The 27,939-nt window shown below is 35.6% G+C and overlaps 1 protein-coding gene across 2 annotated transcripts in view; it reads right to left on the reverse strand.

Annotated features, from left to right (window-relative positions):
* The window catches only part of Brf (Brf RNA polymerase III subunit), a 375,147-nt gene that overhangs the window by 123,147 nt on the left and 224,061 nt on the right, over positions 1 to 27,939 (reverse strand). For both annotated transcript variants that reach the window (XM_090407063.1, XM_090407062.1), the window contains one exon: positions 8,732 to 8,793. In XM_090407063.1, the coding sequence (XP_090263189.1) occupies positions 8,732 to 8,793 (62 nt within the window). The remainder of the gene's footprint in view (positions 1 to 8,731; positions 8,794 to 27,939) is intronic.

Here is a 27,939-nt window from a genome sequence, read left to right on the forward strand (position 1 = left end):
TACGTCTTTCCCCCTTGTGGGAGATAGTACTTTATAAAGCAGCAAATCTTTCCTAACATATAATTGTATACATATATATATATAAAAAAAAAAAAATTAAATCATTATAATTGAATAATTAAGTAATTATTATTTAAGGATTAAATAACTAAATAATTAAATTTAAATAATTAAAATAAAAAATATTTTAAAAAAATTAATAATTAAATAAATTTAGGAAATTTAACCTTAGCTACTTAGGTGGTGCTTTGTGAATATAACAGTTATTGTTTAATTAGCCTTGTACCTGTACTGATGATGCCTGTGATACTCAGGTGAAAATTCTACGAATAAAAAATAATTTACGTGAGTTAATTCCGTTATTATAATAGTTAGTAATATGTCTACTCATGGTATTTCCTTACTGAAACTTATATCGAGACTTCACGGAGAGTCTACTTACAAACGATGTGCCAGATACAGTAAAGTATTAGTTAAGAAGGCTAATTGCATTAACAGAATAATATTCCTAAAGCGATGTAAGTTGGCTCAGGTTATTCCTACCTGCTGTAAACTAAAAGAAGTTTTTAAGTCTCAAAGAGCCCATCAGATTTATTTAAAGGCCAGTAGGTCACTGTTATATTGTCAGCTACAAGAAGCAAAGAAATCTCTTGCCCTTCTGAACAAAGAAATAGATATCAAGAACGCTATAGAACCAGTATTAGAGACAAAATTTTAACACCATTTTATGCATTTCATCGATGTCATATCGAAAGGTTTTTAATGCTTCCCGTGATAGATTGAAATGCAAGTTTGATTCACTGGTGAGCCACCCCAAATCTAGCAATACTGTCATCGATACAGATAGAGTAGTGATCAACGTATCAGGCCGCCCACCGACAGACAGCGAACGTTTTGTTCTGTCAAAAGGGCATAATTTTGCCGTTGCTCCGAATAAAGTACCCATAATAGACTTTTCCATAGTATAGACAGAGGTATTCAATCCTTACCCCAAAAAACAGCTAACAGAACAAGATTCAAGTGTACAAAAATCCTTTTTAATGCCAAGCCCCATGGCCGAACCTATCGTATGCTGGACAAAAAGCACAGAATTCGCTAAAAAATAACAAGAACCTAATTATTACGAAAGCTGACAAAGGGAAGGCTGTAGTCATCCAAGACAGAAGAGAATATGAGAGAAAAATATCACTGTTACTCCGCAACTATTCGACTTATAGGCCCCTCACTTCAGATCCTACCGGTAGTCAAATAAAAAAGCTTAATGCCCTTATAGAAAAAATATCGATATGGGATGAAGATAAAAAGAAAACACTAAAGACTTCCTTCGGGCACCCACCAAGATTATATGCTCTTCCAAAAGTACATAAGCCAGGAATCACATTAAAACCAGTTGTAGACTGTATAGGTTGTCCCTCTTACAAAATATCAAAATTTCTGTCAAATTTACTCACTTCTTCAACTAGAAGAACTGCTACATATATAAAACATTCTGTGGACTTCAGAAATAAAATTTCCGATCTGCATCTAGACGAATTGGAGATTATGATTAGTCTAGATGTTGTTTTGTTATTTACAAATGTTCCGTTGGCAGACAGCATATAATTACTACACCAAGAATTTCCTCCAGACATTGCCAAATTATTTGAATTTGTAATAAAGTCCGGTTATTTTTCCTTCATAAACCAGTTATATCAACAAATCGAAGGGACAGCAATGGGTAATCCAATATCTCCTGCTATTGCCAACTACTTCATGGAGCATTTCAAACAGCATATCTTTGACAACATTACACCCAGATCTAACATTTGATTCAGATATGTGGACGACATTTTTGCCATATGGAAGGGCACTTCAGAAGAACTACAACAGTTTCTCTCAAAAATTAATGCTTCATCCAAGGATCCAGTTCACCCTAGAAGTAGAAGTAAATAAGCAGTTAGCATTTCTAGACCTCTTGATTCTTTGCCAACCAGATGGTTATCTACAATTCACAGTCTATAGGAAAGAAACTCATACAGGCCAGTACATTCATGCTGAATCACATCACCATCCCAGCCAAAAGGCAGGTACTATAAAAACACTAGTTCATAGAGCCCACTCCTTTTGTTCTTCAGAAGAACTTTCACAAAAAGAATTACAGTATATTAATTCCTCCTTCATATCCAATGGCTATAAGAAGTCCTTCATAAAAAGAGCTTTAAGTAGTCGTGCTCCAGCATCCTCTTCAAGTACAGAAGAACCTACACGTATACCTATCCCCTATGTACAAGGAGTTAGTGAACGCATAGCTAAGGTGCTAAAAACCACTAAATATCTGTGTGGCTTTTCGACCCGTTAGAAAAATCTCCACATTCCTAATGTCTCCAAAGGACAAGCTCCCACATCTCAGCTATCCAGGTGTCTACCAGATTCCCTGCTCGTGTGGATTATCATATTTCGGACAAACAGGAAGATCTGCTCAGGTCTGGTTAGAAGAACACCAGTCGTACATCCAGTACCTTGAACCCAAACAGTCTGGAATTGCAGAACATGCCATCAGCACCAGACATAGAGTTAAGTGGAACAAGACAAAAGTCATTCACAAAAGTCAGTTCCTAATGGAACAACTATGCAAAGAAACATGTGAAACATTACTTCACTCCCCTAACCTAAACAGATCCGATGGTCTACGTCTTTCCCTCCTGTGGGAGATAGTACTTTATAAAGCAGCAAATCTTTCCTAACATATAATTGTATACACACATATATATTAAAAAAATAAAATAATTATTATTTAATAATTAAATAACTCAATAATTAAATTTAAATTATTAAAATTAAAAAATAAATAAATTAATAATAATTATATAAATTTAGGAAATTTAACCTTAGCTACTTAGGTGGCGCTTTGTGAATATAACAGTTGTTTAATTAGCCTTGCACCTGTACTGATGATGCCTGTGATACTCAGGTGAAAATTCTACGAATACAGAATAATTTATGTGAGTTTATTCCGTTATTATAATAGTTAGTAATATATACAGGGTGTTCGGGATAAATTTGACATATTTATAATTAATTATATTTTTCCGTAAGTTACATGTATTAACACACACTTCTCTTCATTTAAAAGTTTGGACCCTTCTTCATTCATATACAAGATGTCAGAAAGGATGGATAGCTGGAACCCACCTGAATCATGGAAGAGAATAACTTGTATCATGATGATTCGTGCCCGCCATCAAAATAAGGATATTACGACTGCTGCCCAATGCTCCCTGAATACAGTAAAAACAATCAGGCATGAACTAGAGACTTGCAATGGTGACTACGAGGATGTAGCAAGAAGAAAGATCCCTAGCAGACGATCTGATTGCGTTCGTACAGCAGAATTCCTCGCAAATCTGCAGGAACAGGTGTTGAAGAACCCTGGCATTGGAATTCGGGCTTTGTTCGTGGAGTTGCTAACTGTAGTCAAGCCCTGGATAACAAGGGTAGCCAATGGTAGGCCGTATGTATGGCAGCAGGATTCGGCCCCTTGCCACACCTCTGGGAAAAGTCAAAAATGGTTGTCTGAAAATTTCTACGACTTCACCAGTCCAAATGTTTGGCCTCCAAACTCCCCAGACCTTAACCCCATGGATTATTTTGTATGGGGCGCAGTTGAAAAAGACACCAATCGCACTTCCAGTAATACAAAAGCCCAGTTAATGGATAAAATTAAAACAGTTTTTGCGGCCCTTCCCAGGGAGACTGTAGCATCAGCTTGTTCGAGGTTCCGAAGCAGAATTGAAGCTGTGATCGATGCTAATGGTGGTTATTTTGAGTAAATCTTGTTGATAGTATTGTAATTAACTCTGCCTGTAATGTTTTTTTGTCAATTCATTAAATTTAATAGATACAAAGAAGATTTTCTTTTTCCTTACGAAACTGTCAAATTTATCCCGAACACCCTGTATATATATATTATTATATATTATGTAAACTGGGAGTAAACAATAAAATATGTTAATTTTTAGTAATCATTGCATTTAAAATGAATACTAACAGAACACAATATTGGAATTTTAGTCTAAATTTAATTGACTACTGCTTTTAATTCTTAATTAGGTGCTTCTAATTTGCATTTACACAAATTAGATGATCAATATGTGATGATATTGTAATATTTGTAATTACAATATCATCACCTATTGACCAATTTAATTTACATGTACAGAAACAGAAAGCATAAAAATATATACTTTATGCAATTAATGCACGATATTGCATTAAATAACGCAGTAATATGAAATGATTTTGAGGTAAGTAGTTAAGTTTATTATTAATTCTATATACCTTTCAGCACAATGTATCAGTAACACAATGTATTATTAATGTATCCTTTAAGCAAAATGTTAGCATTTTTGCAAAAGTATGAATTATCATTGCTATGAGGTAAAATTTCATTAAATTTAAGTTACATCTATTCCTTACTTTTAATGTCCTCTGGTGAAGGGGTGTAGTCCTAAAAGAAATAGTGCCAAGGTTTGGAAACAAAAATCCAGAGCACGAAGTGTGTATTTTTTATTATTATTATTATTATTATTGCAACGACTATATGGCAGAGAGATTGCCTTGTTTTCTGAAACAAAAATGACAAGAGCAGCAAGCTGTATTTTTTGACTGAAAGCTGGAAATGCATTATAAATCTCAATATTATAATTTTTATAATTTATTATAGTGAATTTAAAAATTTTGATAGTTTTAAAAAAGTACCAGGGCGTCGCCCTGCCCCAACTACACCCCTGCTCTGGTGTTAAAAATGAAGAAATGGAAGACTCAACATGAATGTCGAGTCTTCGATATCTGTGCTTTCCACCTCTGCACAAGACTGACCAACTCACCTTCAAATGAAAATACTTGTCATCCCCACCTTCCTACAGTATAACCTGTTTCCACAAATGGGGCTCTAGCAAACCTGGTGAGCATTGCTACTACAAAAGTATATCTCCCCTAGTTAGAGGAAATGCTAACTAGACCTCTAAGTGATAGATGTCTTTCATCAGCCAGTGAAACACCACCACCTTGCTTATTAGAGACCTGAAGTGGCTGCAGCCATGCTTGGTCACTAGAACAAGAGTCCCGTTTCAGTCTCCCCCACTTTTCTCCCATACTGTGAGAGTGATATCCTCCATCCTCCATCTCACCCATTTGAAGGTACAGCATTAAAATGGTTCAGCAGGCTGCCCACTAGTAAGAATACGGAACTGAACCAGTTAGTAATGAACTGGAGGCTTCCCAATTAGCCAGTGTCAAATCCTGCAACCACATATTTTGCCAGTTCGTGATCAGAGGGAGATCAAAGACTGTGGATGCAGGGGAGGGAGGGACTGTCAAGGTCAACTCAGTCTGCTGTTTATCATATAAACAGCAGACTGAGTTCCATCTTCTGGGTAGTTTGCAAGTCTGTCACTTCTCACTGTATGCTCCACTTCATTTTTATCTCTTCCTCACCAAATACAATGGACCACAATCCAAAGAAATGTGATTTTACTGCAGATCTCAAAAATTCTCCCACAAAAAATATCTAATAAACTCATTACAAATAAATAAACTCACCAACATCAATTCTTACCAAAAACAGAAAAAGTTTCCATGTCCATTTCACCAACATTTGTGGCCTAAACAGCAAAATAAACAATGTGCACCACCACCACCTACTATTCCTATCAGAACCCCGCCAACTGGCATCCTCAACAGCCACTATCTATCTCAACTGCCCAAACCACACATTACACAGCTCTTTCTGTCAGAAGGGCAGCACTTGTTCATTCATTGGAACTGACATACCATGCCAGAGACTGCAAATCCTTGAATACCCACTGTTTAATCTGCTTTGGCTAAAAATGTTTCTACAAAATCAATCTGCTTTTTTCATATGTCCTCTTTATTGCTCTCCAAACTTCATCAACTACTCTGACTTCTTCAACTATCTCTCACTAAATCTTGACTTTCTGCAGTCAAAACATCCCAATAGTGAGGTGATCCTTCTTAGAGACTTAGAAGAATCACCTCAACTCATATTGGCTTCCCTTCTCCAGTTTCACTGATCAAGAAGGCAGAGATGGAATGACCTATTTCAGATCAATTCTTCTACCAGAATACCTGACAAATCCCTTCAATTTGCCAACACACTCAACTTCTTCCTGACAAGCTCCCTTTCCAAGCATACTGTGGTTGTCAGTTCTCTTGGCAACTCGGATCACAACTTCATACAAGTCTCTTTTGCTAATGAACAACCTTCACCCACCAGTTCACAAAGAGAAGACTGGGAAGACTTCTGTGACTCTGTTCCTCCTTCCCATGACCTGACCACTGCTTCAGTTCTTCTGATCCAAACACCTGCTCAGATCAAATAACAGAAATCATCCTCACAGGAATGAAGGCTTTCATTCCTTCTTCCACTCCAAATTCTCAGCCACTATCCAATCACTGGTTCTCAAAAAAGTGTGTCGATGCTGTAAAGGAAAAAAACTTTTGCTTATCACGAATGGCTCATCATCAAAACTCCAGCTGCTCACTCTGCAGCCTGCAACAATTATAAAAGAATCATCACCAAGTACAAGTCAGACTTTGAAAGGGCCAAATACTGCAAACTCACCTCCTGCCCAAATGGCAGTCACTCTTTCTGGTCCCTTGCCAAGGCCATTGGGTGCAACTTCTGCCAACCCAGGTTTCTACCACTCTCACATCTGGATGGTACTGAACTAAGCCCACAAATAATACCTATCCTGTATCACCTCTTCAATCTATCCTATTCAAACTAGCATCTACCCTGCAATATGGAAACAGGTCTGTTTTCACCACCCACCTTTGGACTCAAGCCATGGAAAAATTTAGAGAAACTCATGCAGTTGGCCTCAACATTTCAAAGGCATTTGATTAAGTTTGGCACAGGGGCCTACATAACAAACTGCCATTCTATGGGCCGGCTTCCACATGCTGCAACTGGATTGCCAACTTTCTCACTGATGTGTCATGGTGGATGGTTTCCTCTCCTCAGATTTCCTCACCAATGCAGGAGTATTCCAAGATTCTGTTCTTTCACCCATTCTCTTTCTCTTGTATATAAATGACCTGCTCTCACAGACTTCGAATCCTATCCATAGCTTTATTGATGACAGTACACTCCATTCCTGCTTTTCATTCGACAAACCTTGTAGTGCTGAAGTATTAGAATCCTCAAGATCTCCTTACTATATCCCAATGGGACAAGGACAATCTTGTAAACTTCAATGCCACCAATACTCAATCCTGTCTGATCTCTTGTATATAACTGAAGTGACCTGCACTTCCGATCTTTTCCTGGCATAATCACACTTCAACTATTGCTTCTGCAGTCGCCAAAAAACTTGGTGTACTTTTTTGAACAAGACACTACTTCACACCTCCACAGCTACTAACTCTATACAAATCCCAATTCTGCCTAGCCATGGAATACTGCTCCCTTATTTGGGGTGGTGCACCAAACCACTCTCTAAGATTGATCGATTATATCTAGAAGAGGGCATTCTGGCTAATTAATGATCCCTCTCTCACATATCCACTTCAATTCCTCTCTCACACACAGATGTTCAGTTTCTGCCTTGTGCCTCTTTACAGATACTTTTGTGGATAGTACTTTGCTGAATTGGCCACTATTATTCCTCCATCCATAATCATTAAAACAAGAGCACATTAGTGCTGTGTTATAGGTCTTGTGGCCTTTCATGTGTGGATCAGATATACTTATGTTTCTCACATCCTAGATGCCATTTAAACCCAGAATTTTTCCAATCAAAGTCATTATAGCTACATACTGCACTACAGAGCAGATGTGTGAGATTAATATTAAAAAAAAAAAAAATTGGTTACTGTAAAATGACCAAACATTATCAAAATTTAAACATAAATTTCACAACAGACCAGAAGAATCCAAATAATTGCTCTATCTTGATAATGCAGTGGAAAGTGCATACATAAGTAAAAACCATCATCATCAAATTCCTGCCAAGTCCCCTCAAGGGGTGTACATGATACGATAGTACTACATGAAAAATTTACATCATTACTAACTTCCTATCTACAATTTTCCTCCAAATCAGTCTGTTACTTGTCACTGAGAGGAGACTTCCACATAGCCTTTAAAGGAATGCAGAGAACCGACCAGGGCTTCTGACCTAATGTCCAATCCTCACCTTCTTGTGGTGCACTCTGTTAAGTATCTACCTGGATACTGAACGAACGAGGATGGACTGGCAATTTGGGATTTAGCCAACCAAATTGTATTCTTATTGGCTTAAACCAAAATACAAAATGATGGTACAACATGACAGAATTCCATGCCGGCTGGGGTGTCGCCCGGTTAAACAAGGCTCCCGTTGTTTTCGCCAGGGGAACCAGGGCAAACAGCAAAAAGTCAGCTACTGGAACAAATCTGAAAACACACCACAACTCAACATCACCAGAGGTAAACCAGACATCTTTAAATGATAGTCACTGTTTCCAAATGTTTAAGCTTTTTTATTTTGATAACTATTTTTTTAATAACTAAATTTTTTTTCAATAACTATTTTTTTATAACAAATATTTTTTTTAGTTGACTATAAACAGAAAGAACAAACATCTGAGCTAAGAAATCAAACATCCTTTAAAATTATGTGCATTGTCCATACTGATAATTTAATGATACATTTGAATATGTAGAGATATGGGGGTGTGATAAACTTACTGCATCCAATTCTTCATCATCCAAGCCTGTTAAATCTAACTCTCCTCCTGATTCCTGTTCACCTAACCAAATTTCAATTAAATCACATTTTCAAAACTTTATATCAAATTCTACATTAAAAAAAATTATAATTACTAAAATTTGCATTTTGAATATATTCTAATATCTAATATAATTTGATTTAAATTTTGTTGTTCATGGAAACTATGGTATCTTAACAGCAGTGGTTCTTAATCTAGGCAGTAGCACCCCCCTCTGGGGGCACTGTGAATGCTGAATGGGGCAGTGAGTGGGGCAATAAGCATTATAATACTACTAATATAATAAAAGCAAAAAATTCCGTATTTAATCTAGCATCTCTATTTATATTGTATTTTTGACAACATTGTTCAGAATATTGTATGTCTGGCAATACTGTTCAAATTTATTTGCTACTTTAATTATTTTTTATAATTTTTACATTGAAAGTTAAGTAATTGGGCCACTTCTTGGTCTGAATTTTTCTACATTGAAAATAATTAATTCAGGCTATTTTTAGCAGAATCCCCTACTTTTATAAGTTTTATCTGCTACTTTTCCCAATGCCTATCTGCCAACCCTCGATTGCAGTTTACATCTAGCCCGTGGTATCATGTGGCACACTTCGTTGATATTAATGAGCAGTTACCAATGTGCTTACTATGGAAAAAACTTTCTCAAACAAAGGAATGAAGCCTTCAAGAATGATTGAGCATTTAAGAGCAAAACATCCAAATAAAGCAAAAAAAGCATGTGGAGAATAAATTAAAGACTAAATTTAAAAATCTCCCTGGACTTAAAGGGTTGATCACAGTACAAAGTAACCAACAAGAGAAGGGACTTGTGTCTTACAGACTTTCAAAATTAATTGCTAAATGTGGAAAGGCACATACTATTGTAGAAACTCATCTTACCAGCTATAAATGAAGTTTTAGATACGATGATTGGCCCAGGTAAAAGTAATATGATGTTGTCAATTCCTCTCAGCAATAGTTCAGTGATTCTTGTTGATACTGAACTATTCCTCTCAGCTATAGTTCAGTATCAACAAGAATCACTGAAATGGCAAGGGACATTGAAAAAAAACTTTGTGATGATTTAAAAACCACAGAATTTTCTTTACAACTCGATGAGACATTATGTGAAAAGAAGTTTTGTTAATGGCCTACTTGCATTATATAAATACTAAAGAAGAAATTCTTGAAGAGTTTCTATTTGCTGAACAACTGAAATTTGACACAAAAGGTTCCACAACTTTTAAGGTTGTTAAAAACTTTATTAATGCTAAAAACATTCCTCTCACAAATATTATTGCATATGCAACTGATGGTACACCAGCTATGATTGGTCATCACCATGGATTTATAGCACATTTAAGAGAAGCAGTTCCAAATATCTTTACAATTCACTGCATTCTTCACAGTTCAGTGCTTAGTTGCAAAACATCTTAGTGGAAGACTACATAAGATTTTGGATGACGTTATTAAAGCAATGAATAAGATAAAAGCCCAGTCATTGAATACCCATATTTTTCAGGAACTTTGTCAAGAAAATGAAGAATTTGAGCATCTTTTGCTTCATACTGCAGTTAGATGGCTCTCAAATAGAAACTATCTGCAATGCTTTAATGATCTCTATGATACCGTTTTTGAATTTCTTAATTCATGTGATGAGAACGTGTAATATTCTAAAAATGGAAAAGGTTGATATCGCATATCTTTCTGATATTTTCACCAAATTAAATGAGGTTAATATCAAATTGCAGGGAAGCAACATGAATCTTATTAAAGCAAATGGAATTATAAATGTTTTTATCAGCACATTAACGTTCTACAAGCAGAGTATTGCAAGACAAGATTTTCTGCAGTTCTATTGTTCCCATCTTCTGACACTAAAAGAAGACATAATGATCAGATTCTTCAAAGACTTTCATGAGTTTAAAATACCCGATTGGATCATAAATCCATTTCTTTCTGATGCCACTTCTGTTCATCCAAATTTGTGTGAAGAATTTATTGACTTAAATCCTTACATACCTGGTCGAGAAAGGATTCAGCATCATGTTGCAATTGTTAGCTAAGTAGCAAAATAGCTTGCAAATAAGTGAAAGAAGAGACTGGACTTTGTATGTCGAACATTGAAACAGATATTGAAAAATTAGCAGTATTTCATCAGACTCAAGGTAGCCATTAATGACTGGCTTATTAAATAGAGTAAATTTACATCTTTCTTGAGTAAAAATTAATTAATATCAAAGTCATTAATTTTTAATTAACTATCAGTTCAAATATGTTGATGGTAATTTAGGTTTGCCTAATAATATAATTATCTTATTGAGTCATTAACCTAGTGTAAAATTGAATAGGGGGTGCCAGGCTATACAAATAGTTGAAAGGGGGCACCAGGCAAAAAAGGGTTAAGAACCACTGCTTTACAGACTTCCGTGAATGAGTAATGTCATCATTAAACTGATTATATGTACCCTCAAAGGGTGTGCTATAATGCAAGATAGTTTTTTAATTCATCAGGACTCCAGTATTGTCAGACCTTATATTTTGGTTTTCTAACATATGTTTTTCATTAGATAACATTTTTCTAAGACAACTACATCAATCTGTAGGAGTGATTCTGAGATTAGCACTGTTCGTGCATTCCTGAATACTAATAAAGTCAAGTTCTTTCCTAATACGGGCAGCCCTTGGTTTATGCCTCACTTCCGTTTCTGAAAAAACGGGCGTAAACCAAATCGGCGTAAAACGAATCCAATTTTAATGGGAGGTACAAAGTTATGTTCCACGCAGTCAAAAATATGCACATGAAGTATGTGTAACATTATTATATTTAAAGCTTTGGTAATACATACATATATCTTTGTTAAAATAAAATTATTAATAACAAAAACAAAACAAAATTATATACAAAAAATATGAAACTTCGAAACGATATTACATATTTCTATATTGAAGTTCCTGTTTTCGGATCACTTGCATTTTTTTTTGAAAAAAGCATCCAGTGCTAACAGCCTAGATTTTCTTTTTCTTTCTTTAAGGAGTTCAGTGTAAGGTTGAATAGATGCGATTACACTCCTTTTTATGTTAACACTCCATTCCTGATCGTGGTCATTTCGCAGAGTTCATTAGTTAATGTCTCTATGCTTGCAAGGATACGTTGTAAATCAGCCGTTTTTATATCTCTCAGAGGACCTTCTCCGTTTTCTTTCTCCTCCTTTGGATGTTGACTTAATTGTTCGGCCATGCTCCTTTTAAACACTTTGCTGACACTTCGTTCCAAGCTACCTTGATGTTGTTAATGCCCTTCAAAATATCGAATGACCGCCAAATAGCCTTTAATAGTTTTTCCCTGAAGCGTCCAAGACTCTTACCATTTCCATAAATGTTATACAGAGGTACAGCTTTGAAGATAGATTGATATCATCCCCTGATCCATCAGTTGCAAAAGCGAGGTTGTGTTTGGGGGGCATGTAAACAACCTTGACATCCAATGGTGTTCTTACTTCAGCAAGGTTTTGAGGATGTCCAGGGGCATTATCCAAGAGAAGCAATGCCTTGGCTGGCAAATCATTTTCTTTACAGAAGTGAAGCATGGCAGGACAAAAATAATTTGTGTACCAATCTGTAAAAACATCTTGTGTAACCCAAGCTTTCTTGTTCCATTCAGTCTTGAAATTCTTTAGGAAAAGCAGCCGCTGCCGCAACATCTGTACCTACCACCTCACCACATAATTTGACACTATGGCACTAACTTCGAGACTTAAATCTCATGAACCAACCTTTGCTTCTTAAAAATGTTTCTTTGCCTCCATCTGTCTTTTTAAGATCCTCAAAAATTGTTTTTGCTTTCTCAGTTATAACAGCCTGCCTCAGAGGAATGTTTTTCTGATTCAAGTCATCCACCCATAATGATAATAATTTTTCCATTTTTTCATGAAGTTTACCACTGCTATAACTTACATGTTTTGCATTTAGCACTACCGTAGATTGTTGCACAGACTCTGTTTTATTCTATCTGCATTTTTCATAATTGTAGTAACAGTCAATGGAGGTAAGTTCATACTTCTACAGACATTAGCATGTGTCTGCCCATCATCCATTCTTCGAATCACCTTGACCTTCTTTTCAAATATGATTGATTTCCACGCCTTCTTAACACCAAGTTCTGCTAACTTTTCTGCACTTCTTTTATCAGACATGGTATGTAATTATGTACTTTATCAATTTAAATATGTATGTATGTAAAAAAAAATAAATAGAACAATTAGGTAGATTCAACAGTAAAACTATGTTTGATACATATACGTCATAGTAACTCGGTAAACACTCAAACACTAGAGTGCCTGCTAGCGTCGTTTCTCAGTCAGACCATGCTACAGTACGAAAGCATGCACAGGCATCTGGCATTATTGTGAATCAGCATAAATTGAATCGTCATAAACTGAGGGCAGCCTATATTTTAATTTTTTAAAATATGATTCTGCCATTAATTGTTCTAGATTTCTTTAAGAATATAACATTGTATACATAAGCTAAAGAGTTGTGATTCAGATCTCCAATTTTAATATAATGTATAATGCCACTTTCCTTCATTATGTGGTCGATATAGATGATGAATAAGAGTGGAGAGGTGTGCCCCTTTTTCTGCCATTAATTGTTCTAGGTTTCTTTAAGAATATAACATTGTATACATAAGCTAAAGAGTTGTGATACAGATCTCCAATTTTAATATAATGTATAATGCCACTTTCCTTCATTATGTGGTCGATATAGATGATGAATAAGAGTGGAGATGGTGTGCCCCTTTTTCTGCCATTAATTCTTCTAGATTTCTTTAAGAATATAACATTGTATACATAAGCTAAAGAGTTGTGATTCAGATCTCCAATTTTAATATAATGTATAATGCCACTTTCCTTCATTATGTGGTCGATATAGATGATGAATAAGAGTGGAGATGGTGTGCCCCTTTTCTTTCGCCTGATTTTACATTGAAATATCTTCCTGCATTTCACTCAATTCCAACTGCTGAATTACAACATAAACATTGACTATGTATTTCTCTGTATAATGTCCTGCTATGTCCTGGAGGTTGAAGATAATCACAACATTTTATTTAAAATCTCAACCAGTTACATGTGCATTATAGCACATTTCTTTAGGATAGTGAAATAAAATTACTTGAAGTTACTGTAAGTGGGTTCACAACAAGATAATGATATCAGTAGCATGATGAATGTAACAGTCTGTTACATTCATGATGTATTATGATGCCTTATGTCATAATGAATACAATGTCTATGATCTGCAGTTGCTAAGTTTTTCATGAAGCCAGATCGGACCCGATTTAGGCTAATTCCTTGTTTCTTGTTGCATGATTAGGGTTTCTTAAGTACTGATGTATGACACTGAGAATAAAAGAGAACAGGAAGTCTTGGTCGCATATATAATATTAAGTACTTTTGCATATTTTATAGTTTTCCAAAATTTATTGAAACTTTCCTTTCTTTTAGGCTCACACGGTGATCCGAATGCATTTTTGAAAATTATGGAGACAACTACCATGTTTGAATAAAAACTTTAGTTTAATATAACTAAAATCTACATTCGACGTTTCGACCTTTATGTCAAGATCATCTTCTGGAGCATACAACTATACACAGGAAACAAGCTATACTACAATTAAACTGGTTTGTTAAAGACACTGACCAACCGCTACAACAATTGTTGGCCTGACTTCTGGTGAGGAAAAAAAATAATAATAATAAAATAAATAAATAAATAAATAAATAAAAAAAAAAAAAATTATACATCAACGCTAGAGTCCTATTATTAGTGTTGTCTACTATATACATATATTAACATCATTCCAGCCAGTTGGTATGGAACGGTTTCTAATACTAGCTAAGGATTGGCTAGAGTCCTGACTTATGCTGGATCTTTCATATTAGGTAGGTTGAATGTGTGCCATCCAGATCCTTGGAATTTTCATGCCATCTTTGTTGTTGATATTTGGGTGGTTTATCAGGATTTTGCAGGATTCCTTAAATTTCCTTTTGTACCAGGTTTTTGTGCAGTGTAAGGAGCAGGTGCTTTTCCAGTTAATTTGGTGTAAGGTGTTGAGTGCGTGGTCTGAGAGGCCTGCTTCACCATAATGGTTATATTTAATGTGTCTAATGTGTTCTTTCTTGCGTATAGGGTTTGTCCATCCTGTTTCACCAATGTACGGTAAGTTACAGGTGCAGCGGATGCAATAGACTCCAGGATGTGGTAATGGGAGGGGAGGATCCTTAGAGGAGTTGAATATGGTTTTAAGTTTAGTGGGTGGTTTAAAGGTGGCATTGAGGTTATAATGTTGTAGGATTCTGTTGATTTTTTCTGATAACCCTTTAATGTATGGGATGGCTATGGTTTTACTATAATCTAGATTAGTTTTTGTTGTAGTTTTATAGAGTATTTTATTAACAGTATTTTTGTTATAGCCATTATTTATGAATGTGTCACTAATGATTTTTAGTTCTTGTTTCAGGGCTTGCTGGTTAGAGCAAATAGTTGTGGCTCTGTTTTTACGGGTGTTAATGACTCCATATTTTTGTGATGGGTGGTGGTATGAATTAGCATGTATGTATTGGCAGTGTGTGTCGGTTTTCAGTAGACCGTGAAGGATAGACTGCCTGAAGGAAGACGTGTGACTAGTGTGTCTAGGAATGGGAACGAATTTTGGTTTTCGATTTCGATGGTAAATTGTATGCATTCATGTTGTTTGTTCAGGTGGCTGAGGAATGTGTTTAGCATTCGTCACCCATGCGGCCAGATCGCGAACACGTCGTCAACGTATCTAAGCCAGACTGTTGGTCTTAGCGTGGCGGAATCAAGAGCCCTTTGCCCAAAGGTTTCCATGTAGAAGTTAGCGATTGGGGGGAGATAGTGGTGAGCCCATGGCTGTACCTTCTTTTTGTAGGTAGAATTTGTTTTGCTACACGAAGTAACCGGACTTTAATACGTGGGCAAAGAGGGCCGTAATGTCAGGCGGAAATTTGTTTTATAATAGGAGAATTGTGTCATTGATGAGGACATTAGTGAAAAGGGCAGAAACGTCGAAAATGACTAATAAGTCATCTTTGTCAAGTGTTATGTTTTTAATTTTGTTTATAAAGTGTTGTGTGTTTTTTTATGTAGGAGGGGGAATGACCTACCAACTCCTTGAGTGTTGCTGCTAATTTCTTGGCTATGTGGTAATTGGGACTGTCTATTCCTTCCATGATTGGTCGAAGGGGCACATTTTGTTTGTGTATTTTCGGAACTCCATATAATCTGGGGGGGGCATAGTGGGGTTTGAGTTTTTTAACCGTGTCTGGTTAAAAAACCTTTAAAAAAACGTTTTAACCGTGTCTGGTTAAAAAACACACAAAAACCTGGTACGAAAGGAAATTTAAGGAATCCTGCGAAATCCTGATAAACCACCCAAATATCAACAACAAAGATGGCATGAAAATTCCAAGGATCTGGATGGCACACATTCAGCCTACCTAATATGAAAGATCCAGCATAAGTCAGGACTCTAGCCAATCCTTAGCTAGTATTAGAAACCATTCCATACCAACTGGCTGGAATGATGTTAATATATGTATATAATAGACAACACTAATAATAGGACTCTAGCGTTGATGTATAATTTTTTTTTATTTATTTTTTATTTTATTTATTTATTTATTTATTTTATTTTCCTCACCAGAGATCAGGCCAACAATTGTTGTAGCAGTTGGTCAGTGTCTTTATCAAACAACCAGTTTGATTGTAGTATAGCTTGTTTTCAATGTATAGTTGTATGCTCCAGAAGATGACCTTGACATAAAGGTCGAAACGTCGAATGTAGATTTTAGTTATATTAAACTAAAGTTTTTATTCAAACATGGTAGTTGTCTCCATAATTTTCAAAAATGCTTATTGAAACTTTCGATAAATTCAAAAATCTAAAATTCAAAATTACACACACACACACACACACACACGTGTGATTTGGAGACATGCAAGGATTGTCTTACAAAAGAGCACTCATTATTTGTTTATTTAAAAGCAAGTAACATATTCAACAAAAAAAAAAGACAGTGCTTCCTAAAGAACTTTGTGAGTCAGCAATTAACATTAGAGAAACATAGAATTTCTATAGAATTTTTATAGAAAACTTATATCATAGTGAACATTTAACAACCTGGGAGACAAAAATTGATAATACCAAATTTTTGACTAGAATGGATGGCAAAGGGATTTCGTTTAAAGATGACACCCTGTGTGGGAAGGTTTGTGACAGATCTGTAAAGATTCCAACTTCCAGTGTTTTTATTTTTAAATCAACACATCTACAAAGGTAATCCACTATTATTTTCCAATTACATGATAAATTGGAAAATATCCACTATTATTTTCCAATTACATGATAAATTTAATTTTTTGGTAATGTGAAGAAAATTACTTAAGTTGGCCTAGTTATTCCAATAATTACTTCAAAAGACATCATGAGTAGATGAAACTGCTCAGGTTGCAATACTGTCTCATTCTTCCATATTTTTAAAGGTTTAGTTTTAGTTTAAGCTATATTTTTTACATTATGTATATCCATACTTATACCTGAAAAAGATACCAACTATCAAGTAGCAAAACTTGTTGGTTATTGTATTATTTTAAATTCTGTATATAGTTCCATTTTTAACTATATTAAAAATCTCAGTTTGTGTAATAATAAAAGAAAAACTAATCTTTGAAATGATGAATAGAACAATTTGCAGTGAACTAAATTAGGTATAACTGGACATAATATCCATGTGCCACAAGCGCACTGTAAAACTACAAAAGAAGGCCTATCAAAGTAGGAGGGTGTGAGCAAGGGAGTGAGGAGCAGGTTTTTTGCATGGAGAGTGATTAGAATGCTTTGCCCGAGAGTGTGGTGTGTGCAGAGAGAGAGTGAATATATTTAAGGCACAGTATGATAAACTGTGTGTATAACAGTGGACCTCCCACGATCAGTATTTCACTCCATGGAGGTTTTTATAATAATAATAATAATAATAATAATAATAAAGTGGGCTTTGTGTTTTCTTATTTATTTGCAATAACACATCACATCCTACTTCCTTGGCCTCAGGTGGAAATGTCATCAGTCAAAAGGGATACCACAAAAAGTTGGTATTCCATTTCACTCAAAATGTTACTTCTCCCTTGTAGCTTCAAATCCTGTCTAAACATTCTAAACACATTCTAAACCTTCCCAACTTTAAAACATTCTTCTAATGTTTGGGTGGTGCACCTTACTGATTTTTCTTTCATGGACTAGTTGCAGCTGCCATCATATGATTCATTTCTCTGCTTATTTGATACATACTTTCAATATCAAATGCCAGTTCTACTGAAGTGCATTTGACATTCTTCCACTTTTACTAAGCCTATAAAAAAGTGAGCAATAGCTGATCAACATCCCTTTACAATCCAAAACCACAAACACATTGAACCGAATTATTTTATGTGTCCTCTTCCACTCCAATCTTTGGAATAACCTTATGTAATGTACTTCCAAGGATTATAACCATCAGCTGTCCAAAAATAATATCAGTGGATTATTTCTCTCTCTCTCTCTCTCCTCTCAACTTCTAATCCACAAATGTGCCATATGTTTCTACAACCTTTCTATGCAAGGATGATATATATATATATATATATATATATATATTTTTTTTTTTTTTATATTAGAATTTTACTGACTAGAAACACCGACATAAGACAAAAACTTTAATTAGAACACTAGTTTCATTGGAATGCCAACTTCTTCAGGTGTACAGACTATCACAAAAAACCAGAAAGCTAGCAAGATAAAAAAATGAACTTCTCATATAAACAAGTTAGGAACAACAACAGTCAAGTTTGAACTGGCATCCGCGTGGCAGATCTGGTGTGAGGTGTTAGTGAGTGGGAACTATCTTGAGAATGCCAGAACTGAATTACTGCGCTGTGTGAATCAGGTAAGCTATAACTCAAATTACTGTTCATGTGTGAGGGGTCCAGAACTATTTCTTTTGATTCTAAGATGCGTCTTTCTAGTTCATCAGGGCATTTATGGATATTTGTAGTAAGATTCCAGTCTATCTGGTGTTGACGTTCTTCTAAATTAGAGTTGGCAGAGAAAAGGAGATGACTGGAGAGGGAGCTTGCATGGGTTCTGTTGTAAGAGATATCACGTTGATGCTCTTCAAGTTGTAGTGAGACAGACCTATCGGTTTGCCCATAATGTGGCTTTGCACAACTACAGATGATTTTATATACTCCTGGGAACTGAAGTTGATGATGTTTGGCTTGGGTTGACTCAGGAAAGAACGAAGTTTTGGTAGGTAGTAAAGTAAGTTCTAATATTAAATTTCTTCATAATTTTCGCCAATCTGGGTGATAGAGAACTTATGTGCGGTAATTGAATGTGTGCAATGGGGTTCGAGTTATCTTCTTGCCGAGGTTGGCGACTTTGGTATAGAGAGTGAGAAATGCTTCAAGGTGAGTAGCTGTTGTTTAAGAAAATACTTTTAAGGTGGTTAAGTTCAATTTGAAGATCTTCTTCTTCTGAAATTAGAGATCTCACCTGATGAGCCAGAGTGGTGATAATTCTGAGTTTCTGTGGAGGAAAGTGATGAGAGGATGCATATAATTCTGACTTCTTCAGGTGTACATACTATCACAAAAAAACTGGAAAGTTAGCAAGATAAAAAAAATTAAGAAGTGGGTGATAATTCCGCAGAAACTCAGAATTATCACCGCTCTGGAGTGTTTTAACAAGAATAAAACTAATTTTGTGCATCAATTTATTACTATGGATAAGACTTGGATTCACCATTACACACCAGAATCCAAACAAGCCAGTAGCTCAGAGCCAAAGAAGATAAAGTTGGTTCCATCAGCAGGAAAGTTCATGGCATCGGTGTTTTGTGATGCTAAAGGCATTTTGTTTATTAATTATCTATTAATTAAAAGGGTAAAACAATAACCGGTGAATATTATTCCAATCTTTTAACCAGACTAGACCAAAAAATTTGTGAGAAAAGACCCGGTTTGCAGAAGAAAAAAATCATCTTTCGTCAGGACAATGCACCTGCCCACAAAGGTGTTTTGGCAATGGGAAAATTAAGGGATTATGAATTGTTGGAACATCCACCCTATTCCCTAAATTTGGCTCACTCTGACTTCTATCTCTTCCCAAAACTAAAACTCTTCCTTGCTGGTCAGTGTTTTTCTTCGAATCAAGAGGTGATTGCAGCTGTAGAGGGGGTGGGGGGTGGAGTATTTTGCAGATCTTACTGAGAACCACTAAGGGATGGGATAATGGTTCTGGAATAAATGTATTAGTCTTAAGGGAGATAATGTTGAAAAATAAAAATAAATTGAAATTATAAATTCATTTTTTCATTGTTAGGTCGAGAACTTTTCAGACCACCATCGTATACTAAATATTAATTATTATAACTTTAAATAATACTTCGTATATTTTGGTAATGTTACATTGCCATCATCAGAGATCAGAAAATAATGATATGTGCATGTAGGCACTAACACTAGGTAAATGAAGCTAAAGAATGGCAACCAAAGTGAAGCCTAGAATTCTAAATGGCACCTCCAATTGGATAAAAATTGGATGGTCTAAGCATTTGGACTGAAAATCTGAGGATGAATGCTTTACAAATTTGGGACAGTTTCATGCACCCTGTGTGGCCATAGTAGGAACCAGGTCCCTTGCAGTTGAAAACTACCCTACTACGGCCAAACAAGCGGGACAGATAATATCAGAATTTCTGAACACATTGACTACATCCATTTCCACCATTACAGCAGTTCTGAACTTGCTGACCATGGATATGCTGGAAGAAGGCCACTCTTTTATCAACACAGCAAATACAAATATGAGAGGCTATTCCTGAAATCTCCTCAGTATTGAGAAACTTTCCAAACCTTAAAGAATTTGCTGCCCCAAATTTGGAAAGCACTCATCCTCAGATCTCCAGCCCAACAACCAAGACCACTAAATTTAGCCCACCAAGGGATGCCATGCCTGACTCTGGTTGTTTTTCTTTAGTTTCATTTTCAAATATTTGTAAAATATTTGGCTAAGTTTCATATTCATTTATCAATACAATTATAGAAAACCACAAAAAAAAAAAAGAACAATTCAATTGAAAGCATGTTATGTGCACTATCAGCTGCAGGAGAATAGCTCCATCTGCATTAATAGATATTCAAAATAAATTACAATAAAATAATTTAGTTAATAAATTATTTTTAAATATAAAAAATTAATTTCAAATTAAGGAACACATGAATGGTGAGTATTAGTTACTATAACTTTCCAAAGTTGAGAAAGCTTTAGGCAATCATTTTTGTTCAGGTTTGGGTTGTGAACACGTGTGCTGCACAGCTTTCTTCGTACAGTCTTTTCAAAAGAAAATAACTTTTGCGCAGCACTTTGGTTCTGCGCAAATAACTTTTGTGCAGCACTTTGGTTTGGTTCCATTGAATCCTGTGTTTTGTAGATAATGTGTGGCTTGCTAAACTTGATTTGTTAGAATCTTTAAATTAAATATATTCTTAATATTCTTCAAGACGAATTTGTGCAGAATAACCAGTTTGTCCATAATAACATAAGCCACAAGAGCAGAGGATTCTGTAAACTCCAGAATAAGAAAGAGGAAGATATTTGTCTTTAAGTGAGATAAGGAAAATATTATGTTTGTAAACTGGATAGAAAGAGACTTGTAAGTTAATTTGTCAAAGTAATCTTGCTATTTTTTCTGAAAGTCCTTTAACATATGAAATACAAATTCTGGTAATTTCTTTTTGAGGCTGGTTAGGAGAATGGCCATAATTATTATTTTTTTGAAAAGTTTTTGCATTATAACCATTAGAGATATAAGTAATTTCTGATAATAAACAGTTATTTGTTTAGAAGAGAATCTGTAGAACATATTTTATGAGCGCTGTTGACCAATGATTTGATTACACTTTATTTCTGACAAGGGTGATGATGCAAGTTGGAATCAATGTATTTACCAGTATGAATTGGTATTCTATATACTGATAACTGTAGACTATCATTTAGTTGATGTAGAATGAGAACATCCAAAAATGGAAGAGAATTGTTATCTACTTCCAGTGTAAATTTGATTCTTGGGTTTATTAAATTAATTTTTTTCAGGGAATTCATGAAGATCAGACAAGGCGGAGTTCCATGCAGCAAACACATCATCAGCGTATCTATACCAAACTGAAGATAAAGGTGAAAAAACTTCCAGAATATGTTGTTCGAAATGTTCCATAAAGTAATTAGCTAGAGTTGGGAAGTTTATACTGTTTATATGATTTGTTCTGGCAACTAAAGTATCCTGAATTAATGACCAAGTCAAATAATTTTACAATATCAGGAGGAAAATCTTTATGAAGTAATTCAATTGTATCCGTCATAGGTTGATGGATATTTGTAAAGAGTGAGACTACATCAAAACTTACCGAAGATCTGTGGGTTATAAGGATAATCCAGAAATTTTATTCTTAAAATCTATTGAATTTTATATGAAAGAAGCAGGATTTCCAGTAAATGCAAAAAGAAGATTTGATAGGTATTTTGAGACTTTCCTTATCTCACCTAAAGACAAATGTCCTCCTCTTCTTCCTTATCCTGGAGCTCAGAATCCTTCTGCTCATTTAAATTAAACATAAGTGACTCTGGTAATAATATTTTATGATGACTTTAATTAATAGCTCCTATATTTTGGCAACATTAAAATAATTACAATTATTTTATTGTAATTATTTTGAATATCTATTAATGAAGATGGAACTATTCTTCTGTAGCCATGCACATAATATCACATGCTTTCAATTGAATTGTTCTTGTTTTTTTTTTTTTTTGTGTGGTTTCCTATAATTGTATTGACAATGGCTATGAAATTTAGCTGAAAATTTTACATATAAAGATATTTAAATTAAATGCAAGTGATTCTGGTAATAATATTAATGATGAAATCTTCTTATGTCTTGATTTTTAAAATAATATTAATTCAAGTTATTATAATTAATCTTTGCACCACCCTTGTGCAATGGAATTAAACAGCCTGGTCAAAGAAATAGCCAGTTTAGCTGAACACTCTTTTAGCACATGTGATCCCATCATTCCCTATTGCTGAATTCTTATTCAGTTTGTGCAACAGTTCTAATATCTCATCTTCATACACCTGAGTTCCTTCATCCAGTGAAGAGGTAGCAGTGAGCTGAATGTTGTGTACACCAGATTGATAGCTTTTAAAAAAATGGGCACTCATTAAATTCTTGTGGGTTGTCTTCAACATGCAGAGCCAGTTTCTTTTCATACTCAGACTTTGTTTTCTGTAGAACAGTTGTGGCTATTCTAGCCCCTGCTGCTTATAATTTTCATAATGGACATCATTTTAATGCACACTGTGTTCATTCGACATCATCCTTTTCTTATGAATCTCTTGCTTAATAAGATTACACATCCATTTGACCCCTACCCTATTTATTCTTCGAACTCTCAGGATGCATTCTAATATTGCATAATTTAAGTATTGTTTAAGTGCTTCCCATGCACTGTCGATATTCTTCCCATCCAGCAACTGATCCCATCCCACCGAACTCAGTATACTCCTCAGTTGGTCATAATTTCCTGCTTTGCAGTTCAGCATGCAACTTTTCTGAATGGAACATTCATAAATTTAGTCACTTCCCAAGTGAGTACCACATGATCACTGTTACCAACTAGAGGCAGAATAGTTACATGTTTAACTGAATCCCCTTCTGACACTATAATCAAATCTAACACTCTTTGACCTCAAGTTCCTTCTGTCACATGCTGCTTGAGGAAGTTGTCCTGCAACAGCTCAATAAATTCATTTTCATACTTCTCATGAGAGTGTACTGCTATCCAATCAATAGTTGGATAATTAAAGTCTCCCATTATGATTACTCTTTTCACATTCATCCTTTCTATTTGGTGATGCATTTCTATTTCTTTGTCACTGGCAACCGATCCACAAGGTTTGTAACAACACCCCACCATGTAACTGATCTTGTATGATTCCACCTCACACCAGATGGCTTCAAACTCACTGCTGCATGAAACACTGTTAGTAGTAGTACAATCATAGGTCTCAACTCTTACTGAATTCAAGTCATCCGATATCATTAGCAGCATGTCCCCCCCCCCTCCTCTCTTATCCTCTCTATCCTTCCTAAAAATACTGTACCCTTTACACTTGATACCAGTTAGTATATCTGATTCTGATAGCCGGGTTTCACTAATGCCTACAATCTGAGGCCCCAACATATTGACCAAGGCAACAAACTCTACCCCTTTGTTTCTGATACTCCTAGCATTAGTGGTGTACAGACATAATAATCTACCTGCATGTTCTTTTGTATAATCTTGTATGCAGTCAGCATGACATATTTGGACAAATGGCAGATCTCTATTCTTCTCTAGTGCCTTATACATGTAGACATCTTTGCACACATTTGATGGGTCCGAACTGGATGAACACAAAGTAGAAATCGTTCTCTCATCATCAACATTTGTATGACAAAGCCAATTTCCATCATTAACACAGTTATATATCATTGTCACTCTTACACTCACATTCTCACCATTCCTCCCTTTATAATTTAATTTCCCTGACACTCTGTGTTACGTCTCACACCAGTTATTAGTTTTTCAAGACTCCTGATACCAAATGCATTCAGGTGTAGGCCACCCCTCTTATACAAATCCAATCTTCCCTCAAACTTGCTCCACACATCCAAAAACTTGCATCCATCCCTTCTACAGCCTACACATCGAATCGTTTGCTATCATAGCCCTTCTTCTTAATTTATTTTTATCATATCGAGGTAATATACTGACGATTTTCACTTTCTCACTCTTCACTCTCATCTCTTCCAACAACCCTTTCATATCCTCTCTCATACTGAACTTATCGCTAGTTAATCCTTTCCTGTGTTATCGCTAGTTAAGTGATTAGTACCCACTCAGAAACAAACGGGGATGCTCACTTCCTGTTTTCAGTCCTATGTATACTCATGTAGCCTGAATCAGTGTGAAGATATCACTATTAAAAAAACATATATAAGTTTTTTATTTCTTTCATGACTTCTCTCTCACTCCACTCTCTCAGCACATATCATTTGATGCAATTTGCAGTGCTCAAATTATTCAATCTGCAAGGTCTTCTATAACCAATGTCTTAAACACATCAGTGTTTAAGACATTGATCTCCTTACCATTCTTCAGCAGGATTAAGACAATATAGTGAACTTCAAAGTTATTAAAACATAATATTTTCTTATTTCTTATAAAAAAAAAAAAAAGATATCACCTCACTTCTACTTAACCATTGGTAATATTCAGATCTCCAGTCAAGATCACATTTCTCTTTTTTTTGAACTGACTGACACATCTAGCCTTTCTTAACACAAATGCATCATATCCATATCCTCAACCTCCAAAAAATGTGGTGTCCTCTTCAATTCAAGGACCATGCTTCTTGATTATTAATTAACTTAAGGAATTCACAACATACACTAGAATATAAATTAAATAAACTTTAATATATATTTCCAATATTTTGTCAATGTCATGTTGCCATCTTCAAAGGAACTTAAAATAGAGACACGTGCATGCAGGTACTACACACAGTAAATGAGGAACGAAGCGAGGAAGCTATTGTTTCTCCTAAAAGTCCTGATGGTGCCCGCGAGTGAGCTATGTAGGTATTCTTGGCCGCTGGGCTGAAGGTCTCCTGATGTAAGTCTCCCAAATTTGGGGCAGTCTAATGCAACCAATTTTGTTGAGGTTTTGGGGGGACAGCCATGGGTTCACCACTCTCCCCACCCTTGGCCAACTTTTCTTTAAGGAGACTTTTGAAGAGAAAGCCTTAAACTCTGCCCACAAAAACCAACCATATGGCTTCGCTATGTTGGCCACATGGCTCTGATACACTCCTCTCCTTCTTAACACACTTAAACAACCAACACCCCAGAATCAAGTTCACCCTGGAAAAAGAGTAAAACAACAGCCTCCCTTTTCTAGACACACTAGTCACCCACCAGCCTGATGGAACCTTGATTTTCTCTGTTTATAGAAAACCAACCCATACAGGCAGATACATTCACCAACAATCTCCTCCTCCTCACAACAATATGGAGTTATTAAGACACTATACAACAGGGCTAAACTAATCTGTTCAAATGACAATGCCCTAACCGCTGAACTAAATCACGTCCTCAACACTTTCTCAGAATACCTTCCCCCCCCCCCCCCCAATAAAATTCAAAAAATATTGAAACCAGTAAACCACAACTCTCCCCCCCCTCTTCACAACAAGGATTACTCTAAATCCATCACCATTCCCTACATCTGAGGGCACCTCGGAAAAAATTACCAAAATCTTAAAAAAACATGACTTGACCTCTTGTTACAGACCATATAGAAAATTGGCATCCCTTATCCACTCCACTAAAGACCAAGTATACCAGGTCCCTTGCAGCTGCAAGCTGTCCTACTTTGGCCAAACAGGCAGGGCAGCGAATATCAGAATTTCAGAACACAAGGACTACATCCGTTTTCACCAGTATAACTCTGGTCTTGCAGACCATGCTCTGGATACACAGAACAGAATACGGTGGAAGAAAGCCACAATAATACAACATAGCAAGTTCAAATTTGAAAGATTTTTCATGGAATCAGCCTCAGCCCTAAGAAACATGCCAAACCTCAACAAATTTGGTTGCATGAGACTGTCCCAAATTTGTGAGACTTACATCAGGAGACCTTCAGCCCAATGGCCAAGAATATCTATATAGCCCACTTAGGGGCACCATCAGGACTTTTAGGAGAAACAATAGCTTCCTCACTTCATTCCTCATTTACTGTGTGTAATGCCTGCATGCACGTGTCTTTATTTTAAGTTCCTTTGAAGATGGCAACGTGACATTGTCGAAATATTGGAAATATATATTAAAGTTTATTTAATTTATATTCTAGTGTACGTTGTGAATTCCTTAAGTTAATTAATAATCATGTATAATCAACGTATAAGCCTTTCTACGAGACCTGCTTCTTGCCTATACAATCCCTAACAATATATAAATTCTAAGTTTGCTCAACCTTAGAAGTCTATTCTCACATTTGGTGAACCAAAAACCTTCCTAAGATTGCTTGCTCCTCACGACTCCTCCATTTTCCTCTAAATTTGCAAAATGTGGTATTATTGCTGCCAGACAACATGAAGTTCAGCTTCAAACTTACCAAACCAACTTCATTCATTCCATCTACTTCTGTTGTCTGGAACAGCCCATTCCATTTTGACCAAGGACTACAACCTCTAGTTGTTCCAGAAACACATCAATAGAATCTTTCTTTCTTTCTCCCTAATGACTTGTCCACACATGGCACTACTGTATTAAACTCTGACATGTATGGGGGGGGGTATAAAAATGCCAGATTTCATTAAATTCCATGCTCATGTGGAATTATTATCATCATGAATCATTTTGCCAACATAAACAATCTGATTCAAACCCAAAGCTGGACCACATGGAGAATATACTCCAGTGTTTATTCTAAGCTCCAATTGCTATTAAGTTTCATTCAGAGTGGCACTATTGCAATACAATGTTTTGATATGTTTGGCCCCTTTGTTCACGTGAAAACTACATGATTGAAACAAAAATTGGAATGGACTTGACATATTTTTGCATGGATTTCAAATAAATAGGAATCAAATCCATTACGCCAAAATTCTGGAATAATTTGTGTAGGAAAAGATGCAAACAATGAATCCAATAAGTGCACAGCATTTCCCACTTAAAAAGGATTCCTAGAGTTTGTTTTCCTCCATACATTCCAGTCCCTCAAAAACGTAATGCTTTAAACATACTTTGCAGTGTTAGGTTTACTTCAGTAAACAGTAGGAACTGTGCAGTTTGAGGAGCTCATAGACAGATAACCCTACATAGACTCATAACTTTCAGTGGAAGAGCTAAATATTAATAACAATAATACTTCTGGCATTAGTAAAGAAATTTTACCTTTAAATTTATATAACAAACTAGTACCATTATTTTTATCTAAGCTAACATTAG

This window comes from Typopeltis vanoorti, chromosome 17 (assembly GCF_054136105.1).
Source record: "Typopeltis vanoorti isolate ZY-2024b chromosome 17, IOZ_Tvanoo_1.0, whole genome shotgun sequence".
In the NCBI taxonomy this organism is placed as follows: domain Eukaryota; kingdom Metazoa; phylum Arthropoda; class Arachnida; order Uropygi; family Thelyphonidae; genus Typopeltis; species Typopeltis vanoorti.